We start from the raw sequence: 26,837 nt of genomic DNA on the forward strand, positions 1-26,837 counted from the left end.
TTGGTGATATTAAAAATGTCTGTGGATGAGGTGAAACAAAAGCAGTGTATAATAGTTTTAGAGGTAAATCAAAAGTGTGGAATTCTTTTGGAATCATAGCGAAGGAAAATAATAAACATGTGACTGGATTTGTTGCTTGTAAAACCTGACATTATGCTTTTGTGAATGACAGCCACAAAACTGGTACATCTCTGCGAAAGCACAAGCTTAGCTCTCTTTTAACTGGTGGCACGACAGGTATTTTATAGTAAAGTAAGTAGAGATTTGGATTGCGAGATGAAAAGCCTGAACTGTCCCAAACTGTCCCGCTGAACATGGAGCCACATGGTCACCTTAGAATAAGGATGTTTGCCACCAGTGATATTCTGTGCTTGCCACACAAAACTTGTTTGAGTCATTAAATCAGCTCATTTAGTGAACGCCGAAAGCAGCATCTGCCTTAATTGTGATCCAGGAGGATATTCAGATGAAAATGTGTTGTAATTTGTATAATAAGTACATATACACCCACCCCTTGTTATATCGCCCCTTGCTATACTGCGGATTCGGATCAATCCTGGAGTTGGTTCCCAATTTTTTGTGTTTAATTGCATATGCCTTAGCTGCAATATACATAGGCACTTACATTTACTGTTTGTTTTATTTTGTACTGTATATCACAAACAAAAATACACAAAGCAATTAAAAACAAAGCATTACCATCGTACTGTTATCATATACACACGTATTTCACAATAACACAAAGCAAATTAAATATCTACTTGCTGAAGCCGTTTTTATTTTAGCCAACAAGGTGCTCACGTGTGGCACTAGCAAAAGCCACAAGGCAATGATGTCAGTTGCCTAGCAACAAGCCTCCTATGTTGTTGCTGGGAATTGATTAATTTCAATGTAGCAGGTTTGTGCATTTGAGAAAGGAGAGGAAGACTTGGAGGAGAAATTAATTGGAGACTGAAGTTGATGAGAAGCAATTACCCTCCACTGTACGAATTAAAACAGTGTGCTGCTTTTTATACGAAAAATTAGCTGATTTATTTTGGACCCCGACACCCGCAATATATTAAGTGGGTGGTGTATTTTAATCAAATCTAATCACGAAAAGTAAACCTTTCTCCAGTTAACCTTAAAACTACACATTTCCAATTATTTATGTCTAGTCACACTGTCGGCTAGGTTCCCCACAAAAAGTTAATAAAGCATTACAAATATTACTGTCTCACCTTAAGATGTCTTGACAGCAACTGGATTAGAGAAGAAAAAAAAAAACTCCCAACAGGGAACACAAGAATAACTATTTACAACGTAACAAAGTCTGTGCTCTCGACAGAGATTATTTTCTGTTTTTATTCAGAAATATTATGGCATTCACATTGTCTGGTTTGAAAGAAGAAGGGAGTTTGTTCACAAGCATCCCTGCTTTGCTGAACACACGCTTACTCTGGACCGATGTTGCAGGGATACTTAACACATTACTTTGTATTGCCACAGAGGCTCATTAAAACTCCAAAACAGCGCATTTTACCTTTCCATTTTGTTCTTTTGTAAAAAAAAAAAAAAAAAAAAAAAAAACATCCAAACATCTGACGGCATTATTTACCATCGATGGTTATCCCAGCGATTCGACGCATCGATGCATTGTCCCAGCCCTAAAGCAAACTCTTTCTCCCAGTCTGGTTTAAAGCCTTATACTTTCGTTTATTACTCATGGATGGTTTGCTCACTGCCATTTTCTCCATGAAACACAGGCACTTAATTCAAAATTATGAATTTTACTTTCAACTGCACATCCGGCTTTCACTCAGTGATCGAAATACATGTGTGCCAGCGACCAGTGTCAAAAATCAATAAGTGACGAAATATCCTTGAGTGAACATGCAGGCTCAAAGAAACAGGAGAGAGACAAGGGGAAAGAAGAAAGAACAATTAACACGAATGAATACAGAGAACACATACATTAAACTCTTGGTTATTTTTACTTTCTCCCTTTTCATTTTTGTTTATTATTCAGTTTATTTGAGCCGCAAGTGTGCATCACCCAGCATTTCACCGGGAGCCACACTTGAACTGCCCAAGAGCTGCATGCGGATTGGTCACCTCTGTATTATAACAATAACAATAATTATAATACATACATGTTTTAAATATACAAATACATACATCGAAAAATGAAATGTCCATTCTTTCAGCAAGGATTACTTAAAACTGCATATTCTAATATTCACTGCTGTCCAACTTTAAAATCATTAAATATATTGACTGTTGTACAAGAAGTCTGCTAACCATTTGCCTCACTCTGTAATCAGCCTCTGCAGATTCATTGGCAACATGTGGAGACAATAGAGTTGGTGAATGATGGCACTGGTTTGGGATTTGGAATTGTGGGAGGAAAAACAACAGGTGTCATTGTGAAAACAATATTGCCGGGAGGAGTAGCTGATCAGGTAAGGTTATATTATAGAAGATAAAACCATGAGCATGTGATTGGAAACAAGTAGCATAGCTGATATGCTTTATGGAATTGTATTTAAATAAATGAAGTAATGAAATCGATTAAATAAATGGTTTTACAGTATGTGGCAGGGCAGAGCCCTCTGTGTAAATAGGGGGGCAGGACAAAGCCCTGCTGATAACTGTATTATGATTTAAAAGTAATGGTTTATTGTTATTATTGTTGTAGTTGGATGATTTAAAAGGAAATGTATTGTTTGGGAATGGGTGCTGTTATTATTGTATGATTTAAATGTATTGTTTTATGTTTATTTAAAGCCTGCCTCCTAATTGATTGATTTGTTGTTAATTCGGGGATGGCCGTGTGTATATAAACATGTGTATTTGGGTGGGTGTTGAAGGGGAGAGAGCGAGAGAGATGGGAGAAAGAGAAACTAAAACAATGGAAAAAAAAGTAAAATAAGTGATTCTCATGCTGGAAGAACGAGCTCGATAGTATTATAGGATCAGGGAAGGCGACTGTCCAGCCTGACCTAAGTATTATTTGTTTTTATGGGTTCAAGATTGTTTTTGTACAGCCTTTTGATTTATTTTTCTGTGTAAATAAATACGCATACCAGTGCTTTCACCCATAGTACCTGTCTGTGTCACTTGTCAGCTTCCTGGTCATGTAATGTAAATGATTGTTTCTGAAACAGGATGGCCGGCTACACAGTGGAGACCACATTCTAAAGATTGCCAGCACTGATCTCCAGGGGATGGGCAGTGAGCAGGTCGCGCAGGTCCTCAGACAGTGTGGGAACAGAGTGAAGCTGGTCATTGCGAGGGGAGCTGTGGAGGACTCCATATCAGCCCCACCACCACCTTCTCTACCCCCTGTAGCAGAACACCTGGTAAGCTATCTGAAAGTCAAATGTATTATATTAGAATGCCACAGTGGGGAATCTAATCTTTTGTTTAATGATTGCAGCTGAATCAGTTACATGAATATCAAATAGAAAATCATTTAAGTGACAACTATGGGCCTGTTTAATGACGGGGCAAATCTCTATCGTTGGGTGAAATTTGATGAAAAAAATTTAAGCAAACAGGAGCAAATTGCCTTTGCCATCTAATTCAATTTTGTTGACATGCTTTGGTTCTTTTTCCATTGTGTTACTGCCACTGGTCATTATAACTTTTGGGGTGTGGTCTCATTTACAAGTGCAGCTTTTGCAAGGGCGGAGGGAGCAAGAGAGAGAGTCACTCATACTTCATAATTACTACAAGAAGTTTATGTCAAAGTGTTTTACATTTGAATATGCACGTAATCATTTGCTGTGTGGGATCTTTTGGAATTTGCATATGTTTCAAACCTGACACAAAAAAGGAAAGGTTCTCTAAATGCATGATCTGTGAAAAGTTATACAAACTAAAACAATGCAGTCTCTGGAATTAACAACCCTTGGTCAGAAGAAATAAAAAATTATACAAAAACACATACACACAAACAAACTAAACAAAATAAATGTAAATTACAATTACATTACACATACAGTATATGGTAGATAGACAATCAATATATATATAATGATTACATAAAAGCAATTTCCAAGATCATTCTAAATATTTTTGTGTGGCTACCAGTAATGTATTTTCAGTTTATAGGGCATATCAAGTGGGGGTAGCTTTAGCTAACCTATCTGTCATATTGAAACACAATAATTGAATGAAATAAAACAGATGAAAACTGATCGATAACCTCTCACAGATGTGGTTGAAAGACCTACAATACTGTATTTTTACTGACAATCTGAAATGAGTACCAGGTTAATATTGAAAATAAAATAAAAAAATTTGTAACACATTTTGCTGTGGTACAGGGGTTACTTTTGTTTCTATTGTTTTGTTGGTTATTTTTTGCAGATATTTAGTTTTTAAAATATTTTTTCGGACATTCATTGAAAGTGTTAAGCAGTTTAGGCAGATTGCAAGATGGGGTGTTTTTAGCAGAGCTCATTTAGACTTGTGGATTAGATCACTCTGATACCCTAGTGTGGAATTCTATTCATGTATTGATGTGGAAATACCAGGTCCCACCAGGGAACTCGTCTCTCCATTCTGGATTTAGTTTTGTTTGGTAAAGAAGCTTTTAAGCATACTTATGAGAAACTGTGATTTTTGGCTATTGTAGGCAGAACCTATAGACAGTGAAGAGGATGATGTAGATGCATTCGATGTGGAACTAACAAAAAATGCACAGGGTCTGGGAATAACCATTGCTGGTTATGTTGGAGACCAAAACTCAGGTAAGCTTGCATGCTTGTCATCCACATTACAAAAACACAACACTCTTTAATAGCTCCTACTCTTTATTACATATAGTTAGACTTTGTTTCCTGTGATTCCACATATTATGTTGATGAAAAGGCTGTGTGTGGTATGAAAGTAGAGCACTGAATGCTTGCAACACCTCATTGCTTGGTTTGTAATGTAAAACATTAGAAGGAAATGGCACTTTTTATTTGTATTTCCTTACCTTATCTCTATTATAGAAAAGGTACTATGTTCTTTATTGGTATTTTATTTATTTAGTTGTATTGTTTAATTGTTTATAGAGCCTTCAGGTATTTTTGTTAAGAGCATTACAAAAGACAGTGCAGTTGAGCAGGATGGACGGATCCATGTTGGGGACCAGATTATAGCTGTAAGTGTATATTTAAAATCTGTTGGTTTGTTTGTTTTTTTAAATTTTATTCATGTTATATGTAATCTATTTTTGATACAGTAATTTATAAACGTGTTATGAATGCAAAAAGGAACATGGTATTTTTTTTCTACAGAATACATTTCAAGCAGTATTCATTTCAAGCACATTTGAATATTCTAATATTTGTCTCATCGCTACAAATTGTGATAAGCACCATTTTCCTGAAAGAAAAAAAAAAGCAATTTGAGACCTAAATTTGTTATTTATTTCTGGTTAGTATCAATTCCTTTCTGGAAAAAAAAAGAAATGTTCTAATGCTTTGAGAATTAAATCAAAAGGTAAGATACAGCAATTAAGCTATTCCTAACTGTTTGTCCTTTGTTGCAGTAGCATGAACTAGAACTTGAAAGCATGTCAACAAGTTGTCATTAATGAGGTTATTTATTGTATTGAAGGTTGATGGGATAAACATACAGGGGTTCACTAACCAGCAAGCTGTGGAAGTGCTACGGCACACAAGACAGACAGTGCACCTTACACTCATGAGGAGGGGATTCAGACCTTTGGAGCAGCTCCCTACAGAACACAAATCAGAGGAAAAGCAGGAGAAAGAGTTAACTGTGGACACAATGGATTGTGATGTAGCAAGAGGTATTTTTCTTGCATATGTAAATTGAATCTTGTGTGTAATACAATTCTTATTCAGTTGGTTATTTTCCTTGCAGTAGATTACAGTTATGTCAAAATAAGATGTACATACTGGAGCTTTCATGAAGTGGATGAGAGTTGTGGTGTTTAATTTATTATTTATTTTTATTATTATTATTTATTTCTTAGCAGACGCCCTTACCCAGGACGGCATTTGCACCCTGGAAAAATATTTAAAGCAAATCTAGCAATGTACAAAACCCTAGTAGTACATTGTATGTTTAACTCTATCAATATTGGCAAGATTCTCAAAGTGTTTTACAATAGGTTAACCTTAAAAGGATAAATGAAATGTGTGAGTCGTTTATTAATGTCCTGATAACTGTATTATATATAGCTGTATTATGAGAAAAAAAAAATGTGTACGATTTTGGAGCAAACAGCTGTGAGAACATAGACTTATGTGTATACAGGTATGTAAATAAATGTCTGCAACATTAATTTGCAGAGGATCCACAGACATTGGATGAACTTGTGCCACCAATATGTGGTACAACCAGTGTGGCTCCTACAGAAGAACAACTGCCTTCTCAAGCAGGTCAGGAGAGAAGAAACCTGAGCTATTAAGAGCAGTGGGTTAGGGCCCTTGTACAATAAAGTATAGCACATGACTACGTAGACGATTTACTGTCAGTATGGCCAAATCATGCATTTCCTAAATGATCAAATTGTGACATAAAAAGGGAGCACCGTGCTGTATATTTGTGCCGTACTTTAACCAACTACAATTGGGATTCATCCTGTTTGGAATAAGTATTGCCAGGCTGCGGCATGTGCAATGAGCCTGCATTCTATTCTCAAAAACTAGACTATTCAAATGTGTTTTCGTAGGTGATGGCAGATAGCTAGCACTGCACTCAATGCTGACCCTCCAAACTCCTTACACTGATTCCATGGTCAGGAAAGTTGTTATTAAATTAATCAATTGGTTGAAGGAAAAAAAACAAAAAAAAAGCACTGTTAAACTAATACATATACATGTTGTGGTGTGGACCAAGTATTTTAGATGACTGGCTTTTTACACACAGTGGAGATTACTTAAGATTACATAAGCATTTACTCAGAAACAATGTGAGAAGTTGCCATTAGTCATCAGAAGTTCCACACCAAGAAAAACTTATTCAATCGAGGGTCAGTAACATAATGTACACTGCATACATTAATATTTCAAGAACTGCACCTCATCACTCCATTTAAGGCAAAGTGATTATATTCAGGTTTCCGACTGGCTGGGTTTAAACCTGTGATCATCCAAAGGAGTTTACAATGTTGTTATAATAATCCACATTTTAAATGTTGATTAAATCACAAATATCTATTTTCTAAACTCTTTTTAGGATCACAGCTGAGTTTTCAAGAAGAGGAAGAACTAAAGGGAAAATGGCAGTCCGTTCTAGGTCCCAACAACGAAATAGTGGTATGGTAAAGCCTTTGTGTGTAGTTCTGTTCTATATCCGAATTTGTGTATCGTATATTGCCTATACATGTTCTGTGTGTATTAAAAAAGAGGATTAAAAATATATATATATATATATATATATCCTATGCTGAAACTGCCAGATATTGCAGAAAAAACATCAGTTACCTCTATGACAGTTTTAGTTTGTTTTGTTATTTTAAACTTCTTTATAGCCTTAGAAGATTAGTAGCACCATAATTAAAACACAATCCCAGCCTGAGTCATTCCATGGAATTGATTAACTCTAGAAATTAAAACTAATCAGACACTGATTACCGTGTTTATTTACTGTACTCTCATTGGAATTATTCTGATGTAATTTTTTTTCCCATATTACTAATAAAACAAAGCACACAAATTTGTCACATTGCATAACAGAAATTGTAGAAATAGTATAGTAATTAAATCTATACATTTTAATTACATTTGTGTTTTAAAGCTGTCTATTCTACTCAAAAAAAAAAACCCACATGCTCACCAAGCACCTCGGGTCACTGCCAGGGTAGAGCTGCCCTTTGTGCTTAAATTTACTGATCCACCCGCCCCAAAAATTATTTCAATGGTACCCAACTTTCACCGAAAAAAACGCAAGTAGTGTATGTAATTTTTGGATATATTAACCTCCTGTATCCAATTAACTACTGTGGGTGCTTCCATCTAATTGCTATGCAGTGCTTAGCAGTTACAGTGGCTCACAAAAGTATTCACCCCCCCTTGGATTTTTCCACATTTTATTGTCTTACAACATGGAATCAAAATGGATTTAATTAGCAATTTTTGCCACTGATCAACACAAAAAAGTCCATAATGTCAAAGTGAAAAATAAAATCTACAAATTGTTCTAAGTTAATTACAAATATAAAACAGAAAATAATTGATTGCATAAGTATTCACCCCCTTGAGTCAATATTTGGTAGAGGCACCTTTGGCAGCAATTACAACCATAAGTCTATTTGGATAAGTCTCTGCCAGCTTTGCACATCTGGGCACTGCAATTTTTGCCCGTTCTTGTTTGCAAAATTGCTCAAGCTCCGTCAAGTTGGATGAGGACCTTTGGTGAACAGCAATTTGCAATTCTTTCCACATATTCTCAATTAGATTGAGGTCCGGGCTTTGACTCCAGTGTGGCTTTGGCTGTATGTTTGGGGTCATTGTCCTGCTGGAAGATGAATCTTCTCCCATGTCCCAGGTCTCTTGCGGACTTCAGCAGGTTTTCCTCCAGGATTTCTCTGTACTTTGCTGCATCCATGTTGTCATCTATCTTCACAAGCTTTCCAGGCCCTGATGCAGAGAAGCATCTCCATAACATGATGCTGTCACCACCATGCTTCACGGTAGGGATGGTGTTCTCAGGATGATGTGCAGTGTTAGGCTTGCACCAAGCATAGCGCTTAGCGATGAGGTCAACAAGCTGTATTTTGGACTCATCAGACCATAGAATCTTCTTCCACTTGGTCTCAGAGTCTCCCACATGCCTTCTGGCAAACTCTAGCCGAGATTTGATGTGCGTTTTTTTCAACAATGGCTTTCTTTTTGCCACTCTCCCATAAAGGCCAGTTTTCTGAAGCACCCAGGCTATTGTTGCCGTATACACAGTATCACTCAGCTCAGCTGTAGAAGACTGTAACTCCTTTAGAGTTGCCATAGGCCTCTTGGTGGCCTCTCAGACTGGTGCCCTTCTCGCCCGGATACTCAGTTTTTGAGGTCGGCCAGATTCATAGTTGTGCCATATTCTCATCATTTCTTAATAGTGAACTTTACTGTGCTCCTTGCAAATGTTCTTATATCCTACCCCTGATTGGTGCTTTTGAAGAACCTTATTCCAGATTTGCTTTGAATGTTCCTTCGTCTTCATGATGTAGTTTTTGTTAGGAAATGTACTAACCAACTGTGGGACCTCCCAGAGACAGGTGTATTTAACCTGAAATCGTGTGAAACACCTTAATTGCACACAGGTGGACTCAATTCAACTAAAGACAAGTGGTTGCACCAGAGCTTATTTAGGTGTGTTATAGCAAAGAGGGCGAATACTTATGCGATCAGTTATTTTCTGTTTTATATTTGTAATTGATTTAGAACAATTTATAGATTTTATTTTTCACATTATGGACCTTTTTTGTGTTGACCAGTGGCAAAAACGCCTGAGAGTTTTGAGAAAAACTTTTGAGAGCCACTGTATTAAGACCATTTCAAGAAAGCCGTTGGGAATACCCCCAAACTCAGTATAGTTTATTAAGCAGCTGTCTTATGGTTGTAAATATTTTTGGTAATGCTTACATGTAACACAGAAATGACATGTGTCAAGTTTTGCATAGTAAACACATATTATGAAGTAATGAAATATCTCCTTTGTTATTATAATGCAATATAATAAATACATAAATGTTTAATCCTCATACTCTACTGAGCTTAACTTAAGTATACTCTAATGATACAGCATATACTTATGTTTGGACTGGTATAAACCTGACCATTGTCATTGGACCAGTACTGGCAGTTTTTTATAATGCTTATCAAAGCATTCAAATTGTAAATAAACTATACTCTTGTAATGATCATATCCACAGGTGGCCCAGGTTGAGAAATTTAGTGAAAGTAGTGGTCTTGGCATCAGCTTGGAGGCTTCTACTGGGCATCATTATATTCGATCCATTCTACCAGAAGGGCCGGTGGGACGCAGTGGCAAACTGTACAGTGGAGATGAGCTGTTGGAGGTAATAATAAAACTGGAAATAGCTGGTCTCTATGGACCATATTGTCATATACAGAGTACACTGTATATAGTTGGATAATAAATACTTTAAAATGTAATATATCAATTTTGAGATGGAACTAAAGTAACCTTCTGCTTCAAAAAATCATCCTGCTTTAGTTTATCAGTTCCATTTCAATAACACACCCTATCACTAACCAGGTGACACGGACCATATCTAAATAGTGCACAAGAGAGATCCAGAGACTTCCCATATCTGTACAATCCATATCTGTACAATCCCAGCCTAACAGGCGGAGCAGAAAATTCAACACAAAGGACCTACTGATGTCGGTGCAGACAAAGGCACATTTTCAGAGAACACAGTAATTTTAATGCTGTACCAGGGGTGTGCAATTTTTGAAAAAAAATCTTGTCCAAGGAATATACTGTACAACATACACAAAAGGTTTCCTGTGAGCCGACCTCACCTCAACAAATGTAAAACTGCTGCTTTGTGGAATTCAGATTTTTCTTGACGTTCTTTCAGTTTTGTAACTGCTGAACCCCAGCTTTTTAAAAGACGTGTATAACCCGTCAAGTTTCTCTGCATTTTTTTAATTGTTTTTCTACCAAAATGCATGCAATATTTACAGTAGGCTCCATCAAATTCTGCAAAGACAAAATATGTTTTTCTTTTATTATTTCTATTGTATACTTTTTTTTTAAACAGTGTACAACCCTTCGCTTTTTTTTTTTGGGGGGGGGGGGGGGGGGGGGGTGGGGGGGGGGGGGGGGGGGGGGCAGTTGTCATAAGAGATCTGACGTGTTAGAAACTCTTCTATCATTCTAAACATATTTGTCAATCTTCATGTTTTAATAGTTTCACAAACTGATGGATTGTGTACGTCCAGTAAATAACTAATATCGCTTCTGTTCAAATCTAGTAAAAAAAAAAAAAGTATAGAATTTTTAATACAGCATTTAAAAAAAAAAAAAAAAAAAAAGGAAATATATGTGAAGAGGCTTTCTGGTGGTGACGTCAGTCCAGGAAGTAGACAGATGGGACTGGTGAGTGAGTGCGCTGTTGCGCTGGTTTATATAAATAAACAAAGTAAAACAAACAAAACAAAACACTTTTGTAAAACAAAAGGCACATTGGCCAAAACAAACAGACAAAAAAAAACAGTGCACACAACCCCCAAAAAAAGTATAAAGCACAAATTGCAATTGTTTTGACTTTTTAATGTTCTACCTCCTTCTCTTTCCCGTTCTCCACTCTGAACTCACAACCCAGAGTGAGTGGTTCATGCATCTATATATACAGCTGTTCAATTACCAATTAATCATTCACTTGAATCCCAGCACGTGAACTAATTTATGCAATCCCCATGCCTAATACGTAGCCCACATGATACCCCTGTGCCTAAATACATAGCCCACCTTATATCCTGTGCACCAATACAAACGCACAAACAATATCACCCCACATAAAAATAAGCACAGGTGTGGGGCACCCCGCCACATTTCTCCCCCCTTGTGCACAGCACACGTGGCCTCAAAGGCCACCTTCCCCTTTAAAATCCCAAAAGTCATTGGGGTACTCCTGGTGTTAACTTTTTTATAACTTGCATACATTTCAGTATTCTAGAGAAAATAACTAAAAGATAGTAACTTGACAGAAATCTCAGTGAAACCAGTGACATGCATTTTACTTTAAGCATCCTGTTCAAAAAGTACTTTTTTTCTTCATAAAGATAATAATGTCCTAACAACAGTTTTTTTTTTTTTTTTTTTTTAATGAATTTAGGGCATGTTTGTGTCATTCATAAAAACATAAAAAGTGGCATGTAAAATAACTTTGCATTAAAACAGAATTCTTTCCAAAAAAAACTTTAGGTTAATGGCACATCCCTGCTTGGTGAAAACCACAAGGATGTTGTGAGCATTTTGCAGGAGCTGCCAGTCAATGTGACCATGGTGTGCTGTCGCCCAGCTCTTCACTCTTCACAGAGTGACAGCGATGTCAGTAACCTTAGCCAACCAGAGCAATCTGTTCAGCTGACTGAAAAGGTATTTCAGTGAGTGCATGTTAGCATGGATTATAATGCTTTTTAAATTTTTTTATTATGCATACACATAGTCTACCAGCATGTTTTTCACCCTTCATAACATCTATAATTTAAATCTTCAAATCATTTTTGTAAAAGTTGCCTGTTTAAACAAAATTTTTAAGATGAATAAATCAATTCTGAACACACATGCATGTGTGCTGTAAAATAATTTTATTCAGTGTATGTTCCAGTCTACGCACTATAGATATGGTAGGTTTGTGGATCTTGTGCATTTCCTTTTTTTGTAATGTGGCATGCTAGCTTCTGTAGAGAAGAAAAAAAATTCACTTCAGAGTTAACACAGAAGGGAATTCATACCACCTGCCAGCAGTTCCATGTGATTTTCAGCAGAAATTGCCAATGGTGACAGCACATTAAGGGGCTTGTGTAAGGGCAGGCGCAGTGCAAACAATTGCGTCTGCAAAATGCAGATTGCCTAACGGTCAGGCAATTATTTACACTGTGGCCTATGTAAGCTTAAGAACAATGCAAATTACTCAACACACAAATAATGAGCTGCAATCATGATAATGAGAGTCGCAACGAACAACACCTGTGCATCAGGGTATTTAGCGGCTACACTTATAGCCCAGAGGTGAGGTGAGTTAGGAGTACAGAGAGCAGTAGGAGCTATATAAAATTTGTGGAGCACGAAAATCAAACCAAACAGAAACATATCAGAGGAAGGGCAGTAATAACCTCTTGGTGCATGGAAAAGAAAAGAAAAGATTTCTGAGGAGGATCTGAGAGTTCTTACGGCTGAAGTCGTTTAGCATGAAATTCAGTTTCGGTATTTGGAAAAGTCTCAACCAACATCAGTTATGCTACAAAAGAGGCCATATGGTCCTCTATATTGGAGAAAGTAAATGCTATCGGTGTTACCAGGAGGACAGTCAACCAGGTGATGAAAAGGTGAATTTGAGCTATTAGGTCTGGGATGACCAGTGGAGTGAGACAATAACGCCTTACCACTGCAACCTTCGGCATCCCAAACAAAGTGACCCTGGATTTGAATATGCTGGGTCTTCTGTGTCTTGCCCTTCTCCTCCGAAGTTTTTTCTGCCTGTCCTCAACAAGAGCCAAGTGTTGCCGCATCAGGAAGTGAACCACAGCAGTCACCCTGAGGCCAATGACAGGTCTCTGAAGGCATGTGGTTTCATACAGCTGTAAATTACTTGCTTCTACAATGGTTTGCACCTTGTAGAGGAGGTGCAAAGTTTTTGGAGACTCAGCAATTGCCCAAATGCAAGACAAAATCATTACATCTCATTATAAAGTTTGCGCCCGCTTAGTATTTCCTGATCCTCACCCAATTCCATGCTATGTTCTATATTTGAATACATTTCAATATCATTTGAATGGATTCATGATGGCAAAGTGCTAATTTGATGGCGGGTGTAGAATGTCAAATAAAAACCATTCTTTACACACGCCGCATTTTTTATGGCTGCGAAAGACACAGTCTGCACATGCAAAAAGCAGATTTTGGCCGCAATATGGGTGTTTTGCAGCCGGAAATCACAATGCATGTATCCTTACATCAGTCCCTAAATGTCTTCCACTGAATTAAGACAATTGTATAACTCAGAACCTTTTATTATACAGCATATTGCAAAAGTCTTTTGGTTTTGTGGTTGTATTTCTTTTTCTTCAGGAACACATAGATCTTGGTGGTTATATTGGGTCCTCTGAGACGGATGACATGGCTATAGACAAAACTAAGGTGGAGGCTCTCACCGAGGGGACTCTGGGATCTCCTTTGGCCATGTGGGAAACAGAAATACAAGATATTGAACTGGAAAAAGGCGACACTGGGCTTGGCTTCAGCATCTTAGACTATCAGGTCAATACAATATCCACAAACTGCGTGCTATGAAGTAATAACAACCAAAAAAAATCCTAGCAGGCAGCGAAAAGTTGAAATTTGTGATAATTAAGAATGATTTCATTCCTGCATTGACAAAGAAAGTGGATGAAAAATGGTTTCCCACGCTTACATTATATTATTCATTTGCTGTAGTTTTTTGTTTGTACAGTGGTTTACTGCAGTACACTATTATAAGAGAATCACCAAAGAGCTGGGGTTATCAACCTTACACATTAAGGCATCCTAAACACTTACAAAAGATACTCCAGTTAATACAACATATCCAAATACTGTATTCCGCTGGGCTGACGATAGGTGGTGTGTATCCAGGTATCATTATTAGCGTGTTCTGATCTAGTAGTCTTCAATTATATGAAAATTAATTCATTTTAGTAAGCTGTTAAATAATGATACAATGCTTTGCTTGAACTTGTATTAGGATCCTGTTGACCCATCGAAAACCGTGATTGTAATCCGTTCCCTTGTGCCTGATGGTGTGGCGGAAGTGGATGGACGTCTTCTCCCTGGAGACCGACTCATGTTTGTCAACGTCACCAATTTGGAAGATGCAACCCTAGAGGACGCTGTGCAGGCACTGAAGGGGGCACCACTAGGAAAAGTCAGAATTGGAGTGGCCAAGCCTTTACCTGTAAGGTCATATGTGGTGTGAGCTAGAGTATTACCTGGAGTAGTATTAAAAAAAATGTAAAATGATAATCCATTTCCTTAGTTGTCTTTTCTTTGTAACGCTGTTCATCTGCAAGGTTGTTCTACTTCAGTGTCAAATGCAGCCGTTTGTGTTGGAACCAAAAATGATTGGGCTGCATATAAAAGCAATATAAAATGTTAGCTTGCATTTTGGTAAATAGATTTCTTTTAAACTCCATTATATATGTGTCCAACAAACACCTGCCTATTCCTCCACGGTCAGGCCTGGCCAGAAACTAATTTACATTTAATCTAGTAGATCTGTAGTTTTGTGATTAACTCCTAAACGTTCACAAGGAATTGTGCGATTGATCAAAAGGTTTCATCTTAAAAGACATTTGAGAGTGACCCAAGTATCACAAGGAAACTGACCATTTGGATGAGCAGCTCCAGCCTGTCAGTACATTTTAAACACTGTTTTGTACATCTCATTCCAGAAATAATAAAGTTAGCTACATTATGATTGTGGGCCACATGTGCCCTTTGTACCTTAAAGGGTTAAATATTATATTTTTAACCTTATGTGTAATTTCAAAATGAAAATGTTGAAAAGTTGTCATCACTAATTACTGTAATTACAGTTTGTACCTGTTTTGAAAGGAGAAAAAACATGTATTTTGAAATAAATGGTGCAACGTATACTTTATTTATAGCTATTTATAGTGTTACTAAACACACTTACTAATAAGCACTGCATCTGTCCAGATGCTAACAGACACTAAAAAATGTGAATACTAAAACTGACTCTTAGTATTGCATGGTTCACCCTCACGTCACTGTCTCTGCAGCTTTCCCCAGAGGAGGGCTATATGTCTACAAAGGATGATTCCATCTTCTACACTGCTCAGCAGTTTGAAGAGGAGGAGCCAGCCGATGCTGCTTTTTTCCATGCAGAGCTAGCACTGGTTAGTTATTCTTTCCTGGGTTCGGAAACCTGCAAAGTTAGCTGCACATTCTGGACTGTAATTCATGATTTTCAGTATTATACCTGTGCTGTGTATTCAATTATTTTAGAAGGTGTGAGCAAAATACAATTCAAATGAATAAGAACAATAAAGATCATTATTATTGCCTCATTTGTGCCATAATAGACTTCTTCTTTCATGTCGATCCTACCTTGCTTTACTTGTAGTTTTTTTAAAAAAAGCTGGTTGTCGCCTTGTTTTTAGGTGGACTCTAATGAGGCAGATCTGACAGATGAGAAAGCGAGCAAGGATGATGCTGACACGTTTCATGCGTCCATGATAGCTTTGCATGGCAGCACTTGCAGCGCCGACCTGGAATATAGACTGTCCGTTCAGTCTTCTACTCCCAAGGTAATACTCGGTTTGGCTGGGTTTCCACAGTAAGGTATTTATTTTTATAATGTTTATATGTTGCAGTTGCTGGTTTACAGCTTATTCCACATAAGAAAAATAAGAGTTGATTAAAGAAGCTTTTTTTTACATCCAGTGTGATCTTTTTAGCTATATCAAAATAAACACAAGTGTGCCTTGTGTTTAATATAAGATCTGATCTAAAACCTTGTTTTAGTCATTGTTGGTTTTTGAGGATTCCTTCATTTGTAAGTTGCGCAGAAGTTTTCAAATATTGTGACATTTTGTTATTACAGAGGTTGAATCAGAACAATTTTGTAAATACCAGATTATTCAACATCTCATTCTGAAAAAGGAATGACTAGTGTAAAAAACTAAATCGGTAAATCATCTTCCTATGGTTGTGTCCCCTGTCTCTGCTCCCTATGATATTTTTTTCTACCTTTCCCAAATCCCAGCTCTTTAATATCCCAGTGTCATGAATACATTCTCAGGTGTGCCTGTCAGTCATAAAAACTAAGGGGTTAGAGAGTTAACAAAGGTTGTGCAGAACTGGCTAAAATTCTAAGTACTTTGGGAGCTAGTGTTCATGATACCAGTGTATATATTTCAAGTATGTTTGAAAAAATAAAACAAATTGGAAAGGAGAAATGCTTCACCGGCTGTGTAATCCACAGAAGTGTTAAGTGAACAATGAAAAGAACAAGATCAACAGAATGGTCATGATCTTGACCCCTAACAGCTGATGACAGTTGCTATGGCTGGAAGACCAGAGTTTGTTTCCATAACTTATCCTGGAGAGAAGGGGGAAGTTGACTCAATGAAACTGCGCATGTGAATGCCCAATAAGTATTATTACTAAGTGTGTGTTTGAGAAATGCACATTTTATGTAGTTCTTTCCAACATGGTTTGTTTTATTTACTAGAATTTCAACGAAGGAGCATTTGCAAAGCTTTCCTTTTCATCAGTGTCAGAATTCTTAGATGAAGAGGAACCTTCTTTTCCTGAAGAAAAAGCAATCTCTCATTCTGAACCCTGGAGGTCCTCGAGTCCAACACTGAGGTATGGAGTTTCTGGCAGATACTCTGCTGAGCCTCCAAAAAGCTCAAAGGACACAGGGAAGGTTATACCAGAGATTGGGCCTTCAGAATCCAGCACATGTGTGAAAGAAGACAACAAGCTTGTTGAGACTTTTGAGAAACAACTTGAATTGCAAAAGGCAGACGTTTTCTGTGCGGAATATCTATTCAGCCGTGGAGCTAATACAGCATCAGATGTGTTCAGTGGTGTCACAGAAGACAGATCAAAGCGAGAAGCTTGTTCAGTTAAGGTAATGATCTACATTTGGGCTGATTTTCATTTATCATTTGATAAGAATGCTTTCTTTCAACTTGTTTACCGGACAATAACGTTTAATTATCTACAAAGTCTTACTTAGGAAAGCATGTCAGTGAATCATTTTTATATCAGGATCTAAGGAAACATGAGGATTTAGTATGTGTGTCTAGTCCCATTGTGAACCATTAGTTTATTGTACAAGAAGATTCACCACACTATAGGATTTTGTGTATAAAGCTAAAAGTAACAATGGGAACAGTGAAAAGCAAACCCTGAAGCCTTAGGTTGTAAAATGCATTATGATTCCAAGGACGCCCTATTCCTCTTTATGGCTTTTATTATTTTTAGCCAGGGAATGTTATGGAGTTTTGGCAAAACACCAGACCAGTAATGACTTGGGACCCGAATGCCCAAGAATAGACAGGATACATTGGACAAGCCAGTTCCCTCTAGCACGATGCAATGTATTGGTTGAGATCTGGTCTTCATCTGGAGTGCCCCTACTGAGCCAGCACCATTGGAGGTCTCCAGTCCTAGCAATGAGTCAAATTTGTCTCATCTGTCAAATTTGTCTCATCTAGCTCACATACATATAGCTTTTTTGCATTAAGAACAGTACTGTTGAACTGCATTTCTCATTTGAACCTCTAATAGTCTGATTGTATAATTCCCTAGAATTTTGTCCACCCATCGAACATTCCCTGATACCTCACATTGCCTGATTCTTCATCCATTATTTTGAGTTAGGTATTGGGGGGTACATTTCAAAGCTTTCAACTGTGTTTCTTTTAAAGGTAAAAACAGAAAGCTTTTCCTGCTTGAAATAACCTGGTTTTACCTAAAAAGTGTGTTTACTTCTAGTTTTGTACCAATATATTTTTCTAATTTTTAAGCAACTGAGGGGGAGATGTACTAAAGTGTTGCAGCAGTCGCAATAGTCGCAAACCAGTTGCAAATAAGTCGGAAGTCTAGGGTGAAATGTAGTAAACAAGCGCAATGCTGTTAGTGAATTTTTAGGGAATGCTTTGCGGCCTTAGATGAATATTTAGTTATGGGCGTTCCTTTATAAATTCGCAAAAATGGGGTGGAAGTAATGCAAATGAGGGATCTCAAATATTATAATGAGATGTGCTAAAGCTACCAGCAATTGCAACACTTACAATTGCATTAATCTGTTACAAACTTTTGAAAGCACGTTTTAAACGTTCACAATTAGCAGACCTTTAAAAGGCAGTATGATAAACTCTATACCCTAACCATGGCCGCTGTGATTGCAGCAAGAAGGAGTGATTTGTGGATGAGAAGAGAAAGGTTATTTCGTACCCGCATTACCATCATCAATTTAAATGAAGACCAAATGAAGCACAGGTACAGGTTTGGCAGCCACATAATTCTTAAACTGCTGTCTGATTTAAAAGATGACCTGGAGCCTGTCACCCACAGAAGCAATGCTATCCTTGCCAGTGGTCAAACTATTGTCCACTGTGCATTATCTTGCCTCTGGTCCCTTTCAGGGGACTGTGGCAGCTGTTGCTGGCATTTCCCAGTCTGCGTTTTCTTGTGCGTTGCCAGTTGTGCTCAATGCATTTTTGAGACAAACAGTCAAATACCTATTTTTCCCTAAAAGCAGGGTGTACTTACAAGCCTTGAAAACAAATTTCTATGACATTTCTGGTTTCCCCACATGTGCCACTAACCCCTCCAGCTGAGCATATAGGAATAGGAAACACAGCTATTCTATTAATGTGCAGGTGGTTTGTAATTGTGCACAATTTAGCACTGCACCACTGAACTTAAATAAAAACTGACAGTATACATTTGGCTTATAGGCGACTCATGATAATACAAATTAGTGGTATAATGCAAAATTTGTTGCTGTTCTCTTGAAATTTGTATTAACGAGAATTCGCTGTCCTCTTGTAAGTATTATAACATTTTTGGGTGTGCGGACTCCTTCTGAACCTCCAAAAATTTTGTGGCCATGTATTACTATCATAGTGACACACAGCCGCTATACAAGGAAATTCAATTCATTTTGCTTTCCACTATAGTCCGGCAATTGATAACGGTGCCATATGGGAAATTGATTAACTTACCTAATGATGGATGGTGCTGTTTCAGTGATGTCACAGCATGAATGTTAGGTTGGAGTGGTGATAGTTTTAGCTTTAAATTTAGTTCCACATCCCATCTAGTTCCGCATCCACATCCTACTCTGATACTTTAAATTCAACGCAACAAGCCCAGAAAATCCACTTTCACAAGCGTATATGGTGGCGAACGTGTAACCAGGTGCCAGTCAGATGCTGTCACATGAAAGCTCTGTTAGGCTGTCTTACTCCTTTGATTCAAGTTCATGTGCATGTCACTATAAATGCTCATAACATTGAATGCACACAGTGGTCGCGGATCCTCTTCGCTACATGTTCCAGGTAAATCCCATTTCCAAATATGTATCGATGTATTCCTGTTGCAGGGTTTCAGTAGATACTTCACCAGTGGCTGCTCATTAATTTTTTGACGAGGCACAAATCACTAAATAGTTATTATCCCCCCCCCCCCCATTCAATGGCTAATGCACTAAAAATAAATGCACTTTGTTCAGCTGATTTCATATATGCCTCCAGTAAGAGCATTTGAATGCATTCAAATAATAGACTGCAGTCATTGTGTAAAATATACCCCTGTCAATTAAAAAAGGCAACATTAGCACTGTAAACAACACACAACTTACAGAATTTTGGATACAAGTTTTTATAATCAATTCCTTAATCAGAAACTTAAAACCACATAGTATTTAATTCTATAAGTCATTGACACCAGCGTGGAACATAACATTCACTATAAAGACACAAATACAATATCACAAAATCATTAATTCAAAATGAACAAGACGGCTTGTCATGTTGTGGCAAGGAATTAACAATTGAACGTCCATTAAAAGAGATGTAACCTTGTTATTTGGTTGAAAGAAGACAGCATTGCCAACAATAGTTTGTTCACAGTGCTTTCTGCAATTTTATTGACTCCTTGCCGTGTTTGTTTACCATCTTTCTTTAGAATCTCCAATGCTAGCATTATTCTGCCATCCTTAGCAATTGAATGTCTCTCTTTTTGGAATCTTACTCTAAAACTTATTTTCCTCAGGTCGCATATAATATCAGATTCAACTAAAGCCATTATTAAAAAAATTTACATTGCACAAATTCAAACTGCTCCAAATCCAGTAGGTGCCTCACCAAGATGTGGTTATCATAGCAACGCCTTCAGAAATTGACTGCTCATGTTTTAAGTTGACTTGGTAACAAGCAGCTTTGTGAGGCTCTCAAGGTTTGTGTGTTACGCAGCAGTGCGGCAGCACTACATTGTTCCAGCTTTCTGGAACAAAGGCCTTTAATGTATTTAATATGCTTAACTGTCCTTAAATGTGTTTCTCAATTAAATAAAAAGAATATGCAAAATGTTTTTTTAGCCTTTGGGAATTATTGGTGAGGCCATGCCTCACTTGCCTTGGCTGACAAGCCACGTCTGTACTCCACTCCAACTTACTTCATTTTCACTCACTTTCCTGTTCAAAGACCCTGTTTTTATTTAGCGACCCATTACTGATACCTCCCACAGCGGGACGAACCATGTGGGGTTGCTTCTAACATGCGGCAAGTTGCAGCATGTGACTTGATTTACTCACCAGGCTACACACGTCACACCCTGCAACTAGGTTAATAGAGCAGCAGGTGCTATGTTCTGCCGAAGATGATTTGCCTTGTGAAATTGGGCTTGCCAGTGCGAGGAGGCAATTTTTATTTTGTTTGCCAGCGCACCCCACGCGGACCCACAGATTGGGAACCACTGGTCTAGGCTACTATGTAGGGCAAGTTAATAATAATAATAATAATATTAATAATAATAATAATAATAATAATAATAATAATAATAATATATAAAAAAAACAAAGCTAAAATCATTTAGTTGGAATTTAAAATAATCTTTTATTCATATTATTTCACCAATATGTAGAGTGATTTATTTTGTGTTACCGGTAGCCTACAGGCTAAAGTAGAACCAAAGTGTGCTAGGTATCCATTTTATTTTAGTACTGTACTGTATTCTGTATAGGCCTATGACACAAAGACGGCTGCAGTGGGTGACGTCAGACCGATTGTTCTCGCTCAGTATTGATTAACGAAACAGACAGAAAATAAAAGGTTGAAAGACAAACAAGACACAGGACACGACACTCGTAGCCAAAACAAAAAAGACAAACAAAATGGACTATACAGACAAAACACGGTGAGCTTGTATTTTAACTTATTATTATTATTGTTACCTCCGTCTCCAATCCTGTTCTCCACTCATCAAATACACAACCCAGAGTGAGTGAAAACATGCAGCTTTTATGCAGCTGTACCGAGACTCGATTGCTAATCAATCATTCAGTTGGAGTCTCGGTACAACTGCACGTGATTTAATAAAGCGCAATTCCCTGTGCTCACATAATACTGCATTTTACCTGCACGTGAAGTGTTGTGCAATCCTTGTGCCTAAATACAAATATACATTTTAAACAACTCGTGTTCCACAGACCCATTTATATCCTGTATACCAATGACTATACACCAACAGTAGCACACAACACGTAATATACAACACAAAATACACACAGGGGCGGGCAACATTGCCACAGCCTACTTTAGAGATTTATATTTTTACATAATGTAATGTGTAGCCTCCCAAAATACATTAATGTTATTTCAGTGCAATGATTTATACATCTAAAATACATTGAGCATATAAATGTATGTGTGTGCGATTTTATTGTATTTTTTTTAAACCTCACACCTCCGTATGTCGGACAAACATGTCCGGTCTAGCGAGGGGCTACTGTGTTGTTATGAAAAGTTTTTTTTTACTGAAACACATTTTTTTATTTGGGGGTGAAGGTGGGGGCCCCAGTATAGAATCTGATGGGATTAAAGTGCCTTTCATTATTTATTCAAAATAATGTTGCAGTGCTAGAGATGTTGCTAAGACACAACAAATATTTAAATTAGTATAGTATGGCTCTCTTCATTAACATATTTTCCCTTCATACATACAACAAAATGTGTACTTTGCAAACTATCGCAAGGAAAATGCAAATTGCAGTGTGTTTGCACTGCGCCTATCTTAGTACATCTACCCCTCAGTCATTTACACTTTTTTAAATCCCCATCTTTTGTTTTAAAGAAATTGCTTTTCCCTAACTATATTAAGGCTAGGGCTTTCGGTTTTTATTTTTTGTTCAGTTCGGGGGTGTTTTCGGTGATTATCGGTTAAAACCAAAAACATCAAGCCCTAATTTTGGCACTAAATATCATTTAAAAATGCATTAAGAAATTGTTTATGCACCTACTTTAATTAAATTAGTGATTTTTTAAAATTCTAATAATATGTTATCTTTTATACTTTCTGTTTTTGTGGTATGTTTGTATAACAACAAAGTTTAATGTATCCACTCTGTAGGATGAAGAACTATCTCTGGACCAAAGCCCGGTGGACAAGACTGATAAAGAAATGTTTACACCTGGAAGTAGTTTTGAAAGAACAATCACTGTTGTCAAGGGCAACTCTAGTCTTGGTAAGTTTTACAGCCTACACTTTTTTTGTACTGTGATATACAGAAATATTAAGGTGCCATAATCGAGTACCGTAAATTAATACCCTGGTTACCTATGGAACAAAGATAGATGACTTGTAATTGAAAAAAGGTCCCTAGCATGAAGGATTTTGTTGTGGCAGAACAAAAATAAATATATTTTTTTAATATAACACAAATCGTACATAAAACAATCACTATGTGCATAATGTGCATGACAGAGCAGTTCTGCGTCACATCCTTTCTATAATACATATCTCTGTTGTATAATGTGTAGAATACTACGGCACAAGTATGCTGTGCACCTCTGTATGTAACACAGTTTCTCCCAATATTTGTAAAAAGGGTGAGTGTTACAGTTTGAAATTTGTGGGACAAACAAAAATGATAGGATCAACATATCACGTTACTTTTTTACCATTGAAGCAAGACATCTGAAAATACACAAACATGGAAGAAAGTGCAGAGGGATGCTAATTATGTTGCTCATATATGTTCATCGGCCAGCATAACCATTTTATTAGCACATTTTAGTTATCTAAAGACATTTGTCTTTAACAGGAATGACTGTGAGCGCTGTGAAGGATGGCTCGGGAATGATTGTTCGCAGTATCATTCATGGTGGGTCCATTAGCCGGGATGGTCGTGTTTGTGTTGGAGACTGCATCTTGGCTATTAATGGGGAGCCAACCACTAACCTCACTAATGCACAGGCCCGTGCTATGTTGAGAAGACACTCTCTCATTGGGCCTGATATAAGGTAAGGAGTGGGGAGGCACAAGGGAGAAATTCAATTAACGTTTTATCTGGGGAAAAGGTGCAGTCGACCGAGAGAATAAACAACGGATGAACAATAATCAGTGCTGTCTTAATCCAAAAAATATTACAATAAATAAACAGTAATCTTGGATACTAAAACCCACTGCTCAAGAATAATTTACTGATATGTATGAACATATTAAATAGTATGTCAAGCGTTTACAATGTGTTAAACCCTGAGTGTTGGCAACTTTCCACATAGATTTTCTTTCTCATTAATATTTGCTTCTTGGTTTTAGACAGGTACAACTAACCTATGTACAATTTGTGTTATGTTGTCTAGTTGGCCAAAAGCTCTTTCACGTGATATTTTTTACTGAATGGTTGATAATATACGTCTGCTACAAAGGTACGCCCTTATATATTTATAAGGGGAATGCACACTAATGTTAAGACCAATGTACAGTAGTCTGACTTGTGAATTGCTTCCTTAGTCTGAGCTGTTCAAACTAGCAGCAGAATAATTGCAACTAAATAGTCTGAATTGCATACACCAATGGTGTTGTTAACCAGCTTATCTGCCATTAGGTCAATAAGTCTCAAACCCTTTATTTTCCTAATTGTGTGCCCCTACAGTATATGCTTTTGGGTTAATAGACTGTTGCATCTGTGCATGGCACATATTTGTGGATACAAACAGTTCATATTTTTCTTAAAATAATAATTACAATGTTTCCGTGGATGTACTGACATTATACTTATTAACAAGCACAGTTTTGGGGCATTGAATTAATCACTGTCTCTAACTTGTACTGCCTTATCAAAAGACTTCTTTAGTTTAACATACAGTAGTGTTCAGAAAACCAAATGTTTCCCCAACAGTTCTCTGATTGGTTCTGACCCCTCACATGACAAATCACTATATAAACCTCTTAGTATTTGTAACCAATGCAAAGAAAAAAGCATGCATGCTTTCTGCCTTTAAATGGAGCACCTTGAAATGTAACTCACAAACACAAAATAACTGGTCAACCTCTTCTTTACATGTCTCAAGTACCACACATAATATGTATCAAGTATATTAACTTTCATGGGATATATACATTTTTACTGTTATGCAGGCAATTCCCAATGCTTTTTGTATTTATGGCAAGAATAAAAACAATTTTTTTTTTGGCAATGGATTAGCAATAAAGGGGCCCAGTGAACAGCTTTTCCAAAGGATATATATATACAGCTCTGGAAAAAATTAAGAGACCACTGCAAAATTATCAGTTTCTCTGGTTTTACTATTTATAGGTAAGTGTTTGGGTAAAATGAACATTTTTGTTTTATTCTATAAACTACTGACAACATTTCTCCCAAATTCCAAATAAAAATATTGTCATTTAGAGCATTTATTTGCAGAAAATGACAACTGGTCAAAATAACAAAAAAGATGCAGTGTTGTCAGACCTCGAATAATGCAAAGAAAATAAGTTCATATTCATTTTTAAACAACACAATACTAATGTTTTAACTTAGGAAGAGTTCAGAAATCAATATTTGATGGAATAACCTGGATTTTCAAGCACAGCTTTCATGCGTCTTGGCATGCTCTCCACCAGTCTTTCACATTGATGTTGGGTGACTTTATGCCACTCCTGGCACAAAAATTCAAGCAGCTTGGCTTCGTTTGATGGCTAGTGACCATCCATCTTCCTCTTGATCACATTCCAGAGGTTTTCAATGGGGTTCAGGTCTGGAGATTGGGCTGGCCATGACAGGGTCTTGATCTGGTGGTCCTCCATCCACACCTTGATTGACTTGGCTGTGTGGCATGGAGCACTGTCCTGCTGAAAAAAACAATCCTCAGAGTTGGGGAACATTGTCAGAGCAAAGCAAGTTTTCTTCCTGGACAACCTTGTACTTGGCTTGATTCATGCGCCCTTCACAAAGACAAATCTGCCCGATTCCAGCCTTGCTGAAGCACCCCCAGATGAGTCCAATTTTCAGCTTTGCCCAACACCTGGTCGTCTAATGGTTAGACGGAGACCTGGAGAGGCCTACAAGCCACAGTGTCTCGCACCCACTGTGAAATGTGGTGGAGGATCGGTGATGATCTGGGGGTGCTTCAGCAAGGCTGGAATCGGGCAGCTTTGGCATGAATCAAGCCAAGTACAAGGTTTTCCTGGAAGAAAACTTGCTTCCTTCTGCTCTGACAATGTTCTCCAACTCTGAGGATTGGTTTTTCCAGCAGGACAATGCTCCATGCCACACAGCCAGGTCAATCAAGGTGTGGATGGAGGACCACCAGATCAAGACCCTGTCATGGCCAGCCCAATCTCCAGACCTGAACCCCATTGAAAACCTCTGGAATGTGATCAAGAGGAAGATGGATGGTCACAAGCCATCAAACAAAGCCGAGCTGCTTGAATTTTTGTGCCAGGAGTGGCATAAAGTCACCCAACATCAATGTGAAAGACTGGTGGAGAGCATGCCAAGACGCATGAAAGCTGTGCTTGAAAATCAGGGTTATTCCACCAAATATTGATTTCTGAACTCTTCCTAAGTTAAAACATTAGTATTGTGTTGTTTAAAAATGAATATGAACTTATTTTCTTTGCATTATTCGAGGTCTGACAACACTGCATCTTTTTTGTTATTTTGACCAGTTGTCATTTTCTGCAAATAAATGCTCTAAATGACAATATTTTTATTTGGAATTTGGGAGAAATGTTGTCAGTAGTTTATAGAATAAAACAAAAATGTTCATTTTACCCAAACACATACCTATAAATAGTAAAACCAGAGAAACTGATAATTTTGCAGTGGTCTCTTAATTTTTTCCAGAGCTCTGTGTGTGTGTGTGTGTGTGTGTGTGTGTGTGTGTGTGTGTGTGTGTGTGTGTGTGTGTGTGTGTGTGTGTGTGTGTGTGTGTGTGTGTGTGTGTGTGTGTGTGTGTGTGTGTGTGTGTGTGTGTGTGTGTGTGTGTGTGTGTGTGTGTGTGTGTGTGTGTGTGTGTGTGTGTGTGTGTGTGTGTGTGTGTGTGTGTGTGTGTAAAGGCTGTTTTAATTTATATAACAAAACCTTGTTATTAAAACTGATCTAGGCTATTGTTAAA

The 26,837-nt window shown here is 37.5% G+C and overlaps 1 protein-coding gene across 12 annotated transcripts in view; it reads left to right on the forward strand.

Annotated features, from left to right (window-relative positions):
* LOC121295836 (multiple PDZ domain protein) overlaps positions 1–26,837 on the forward strand; it is a 75,898-nt gene that overhangs the window by 16,947 nt on the left and 32,114 nt on the right. For 9 of the 12 annotated variants that reach the window (XM_041220955.1, XM_041221002.1, XM_041220945.1 and 6 more), the window contains 16 exons: positions 2,304–2,441; positions 3,147–3,341; positions 4,622–4,736; positions 5,046–5,134; positions 5,593–5,788; positions 6,294–6,383; positions 7,183–7,262; positions 9,872–10,018; positions 11,896–12,069; positions 13,765–13,953; positions 14,417–14,626; positions 15,474–15,590; positions 15,855–16,001; positions 16,928–17,332; positions 22,843–22,957; positions 23,537–23,735. In XM_041220955.1, coding sequence (XP_041076889.1) covers positions 2,304–2,441; positions 3,147–3,341; positions 4,622–4,736; positions 5,046–5,134; positions 5,593–5,788; positions 6,294–6,383; positions 7,183–7,262; positions 9,872–10,018; positions 11,896–12,069; positions 13,765–13,953; positions 14,417–14,626; positions 15,474–15,590; positions 15,855–16,001; positions 16,928–17,332; positions 22,843–22,957; positions 23,537–23,735 — 2,606 coding nt within the window. The remainder of the gene's footprint in view (positions 1–2,303; positions 2,442–3,146; positions 3,342–4,621; positions 4,737–5,045; positions 5,135–5,592; positions 5,789–6,293; positions 6,384–7,182; positions 7,263–9,871; positions 10,019–11,895; positions 12,070–13,764; positions 13,954–14,416; positions 14,627–15,473; positions 15,591–15,854; positions 16,002–16,927; positions 17,333–22,842; positions 22,958–23,536; positions 23,736–26,837) is intronic. The other 3 variants (XM_041220972.1, XM_041220989.1, XM_041221017.1) reach the window with 3 other exon arrangements.

Source organism: Polyodon spathula, chromosome 2 (assembly GCF_017654505.1).
Source record: "Polyodon spathula isolate WHYD16114869_AA chromosome 2, ASM1765450v1, whole genome shotgun sequence".
NCBI lineage: Eukaryota > Metazoa > Chordata > Actinopteri > Acipenseriformes > Polyodontidae > Polyodon > Polyodon spathula.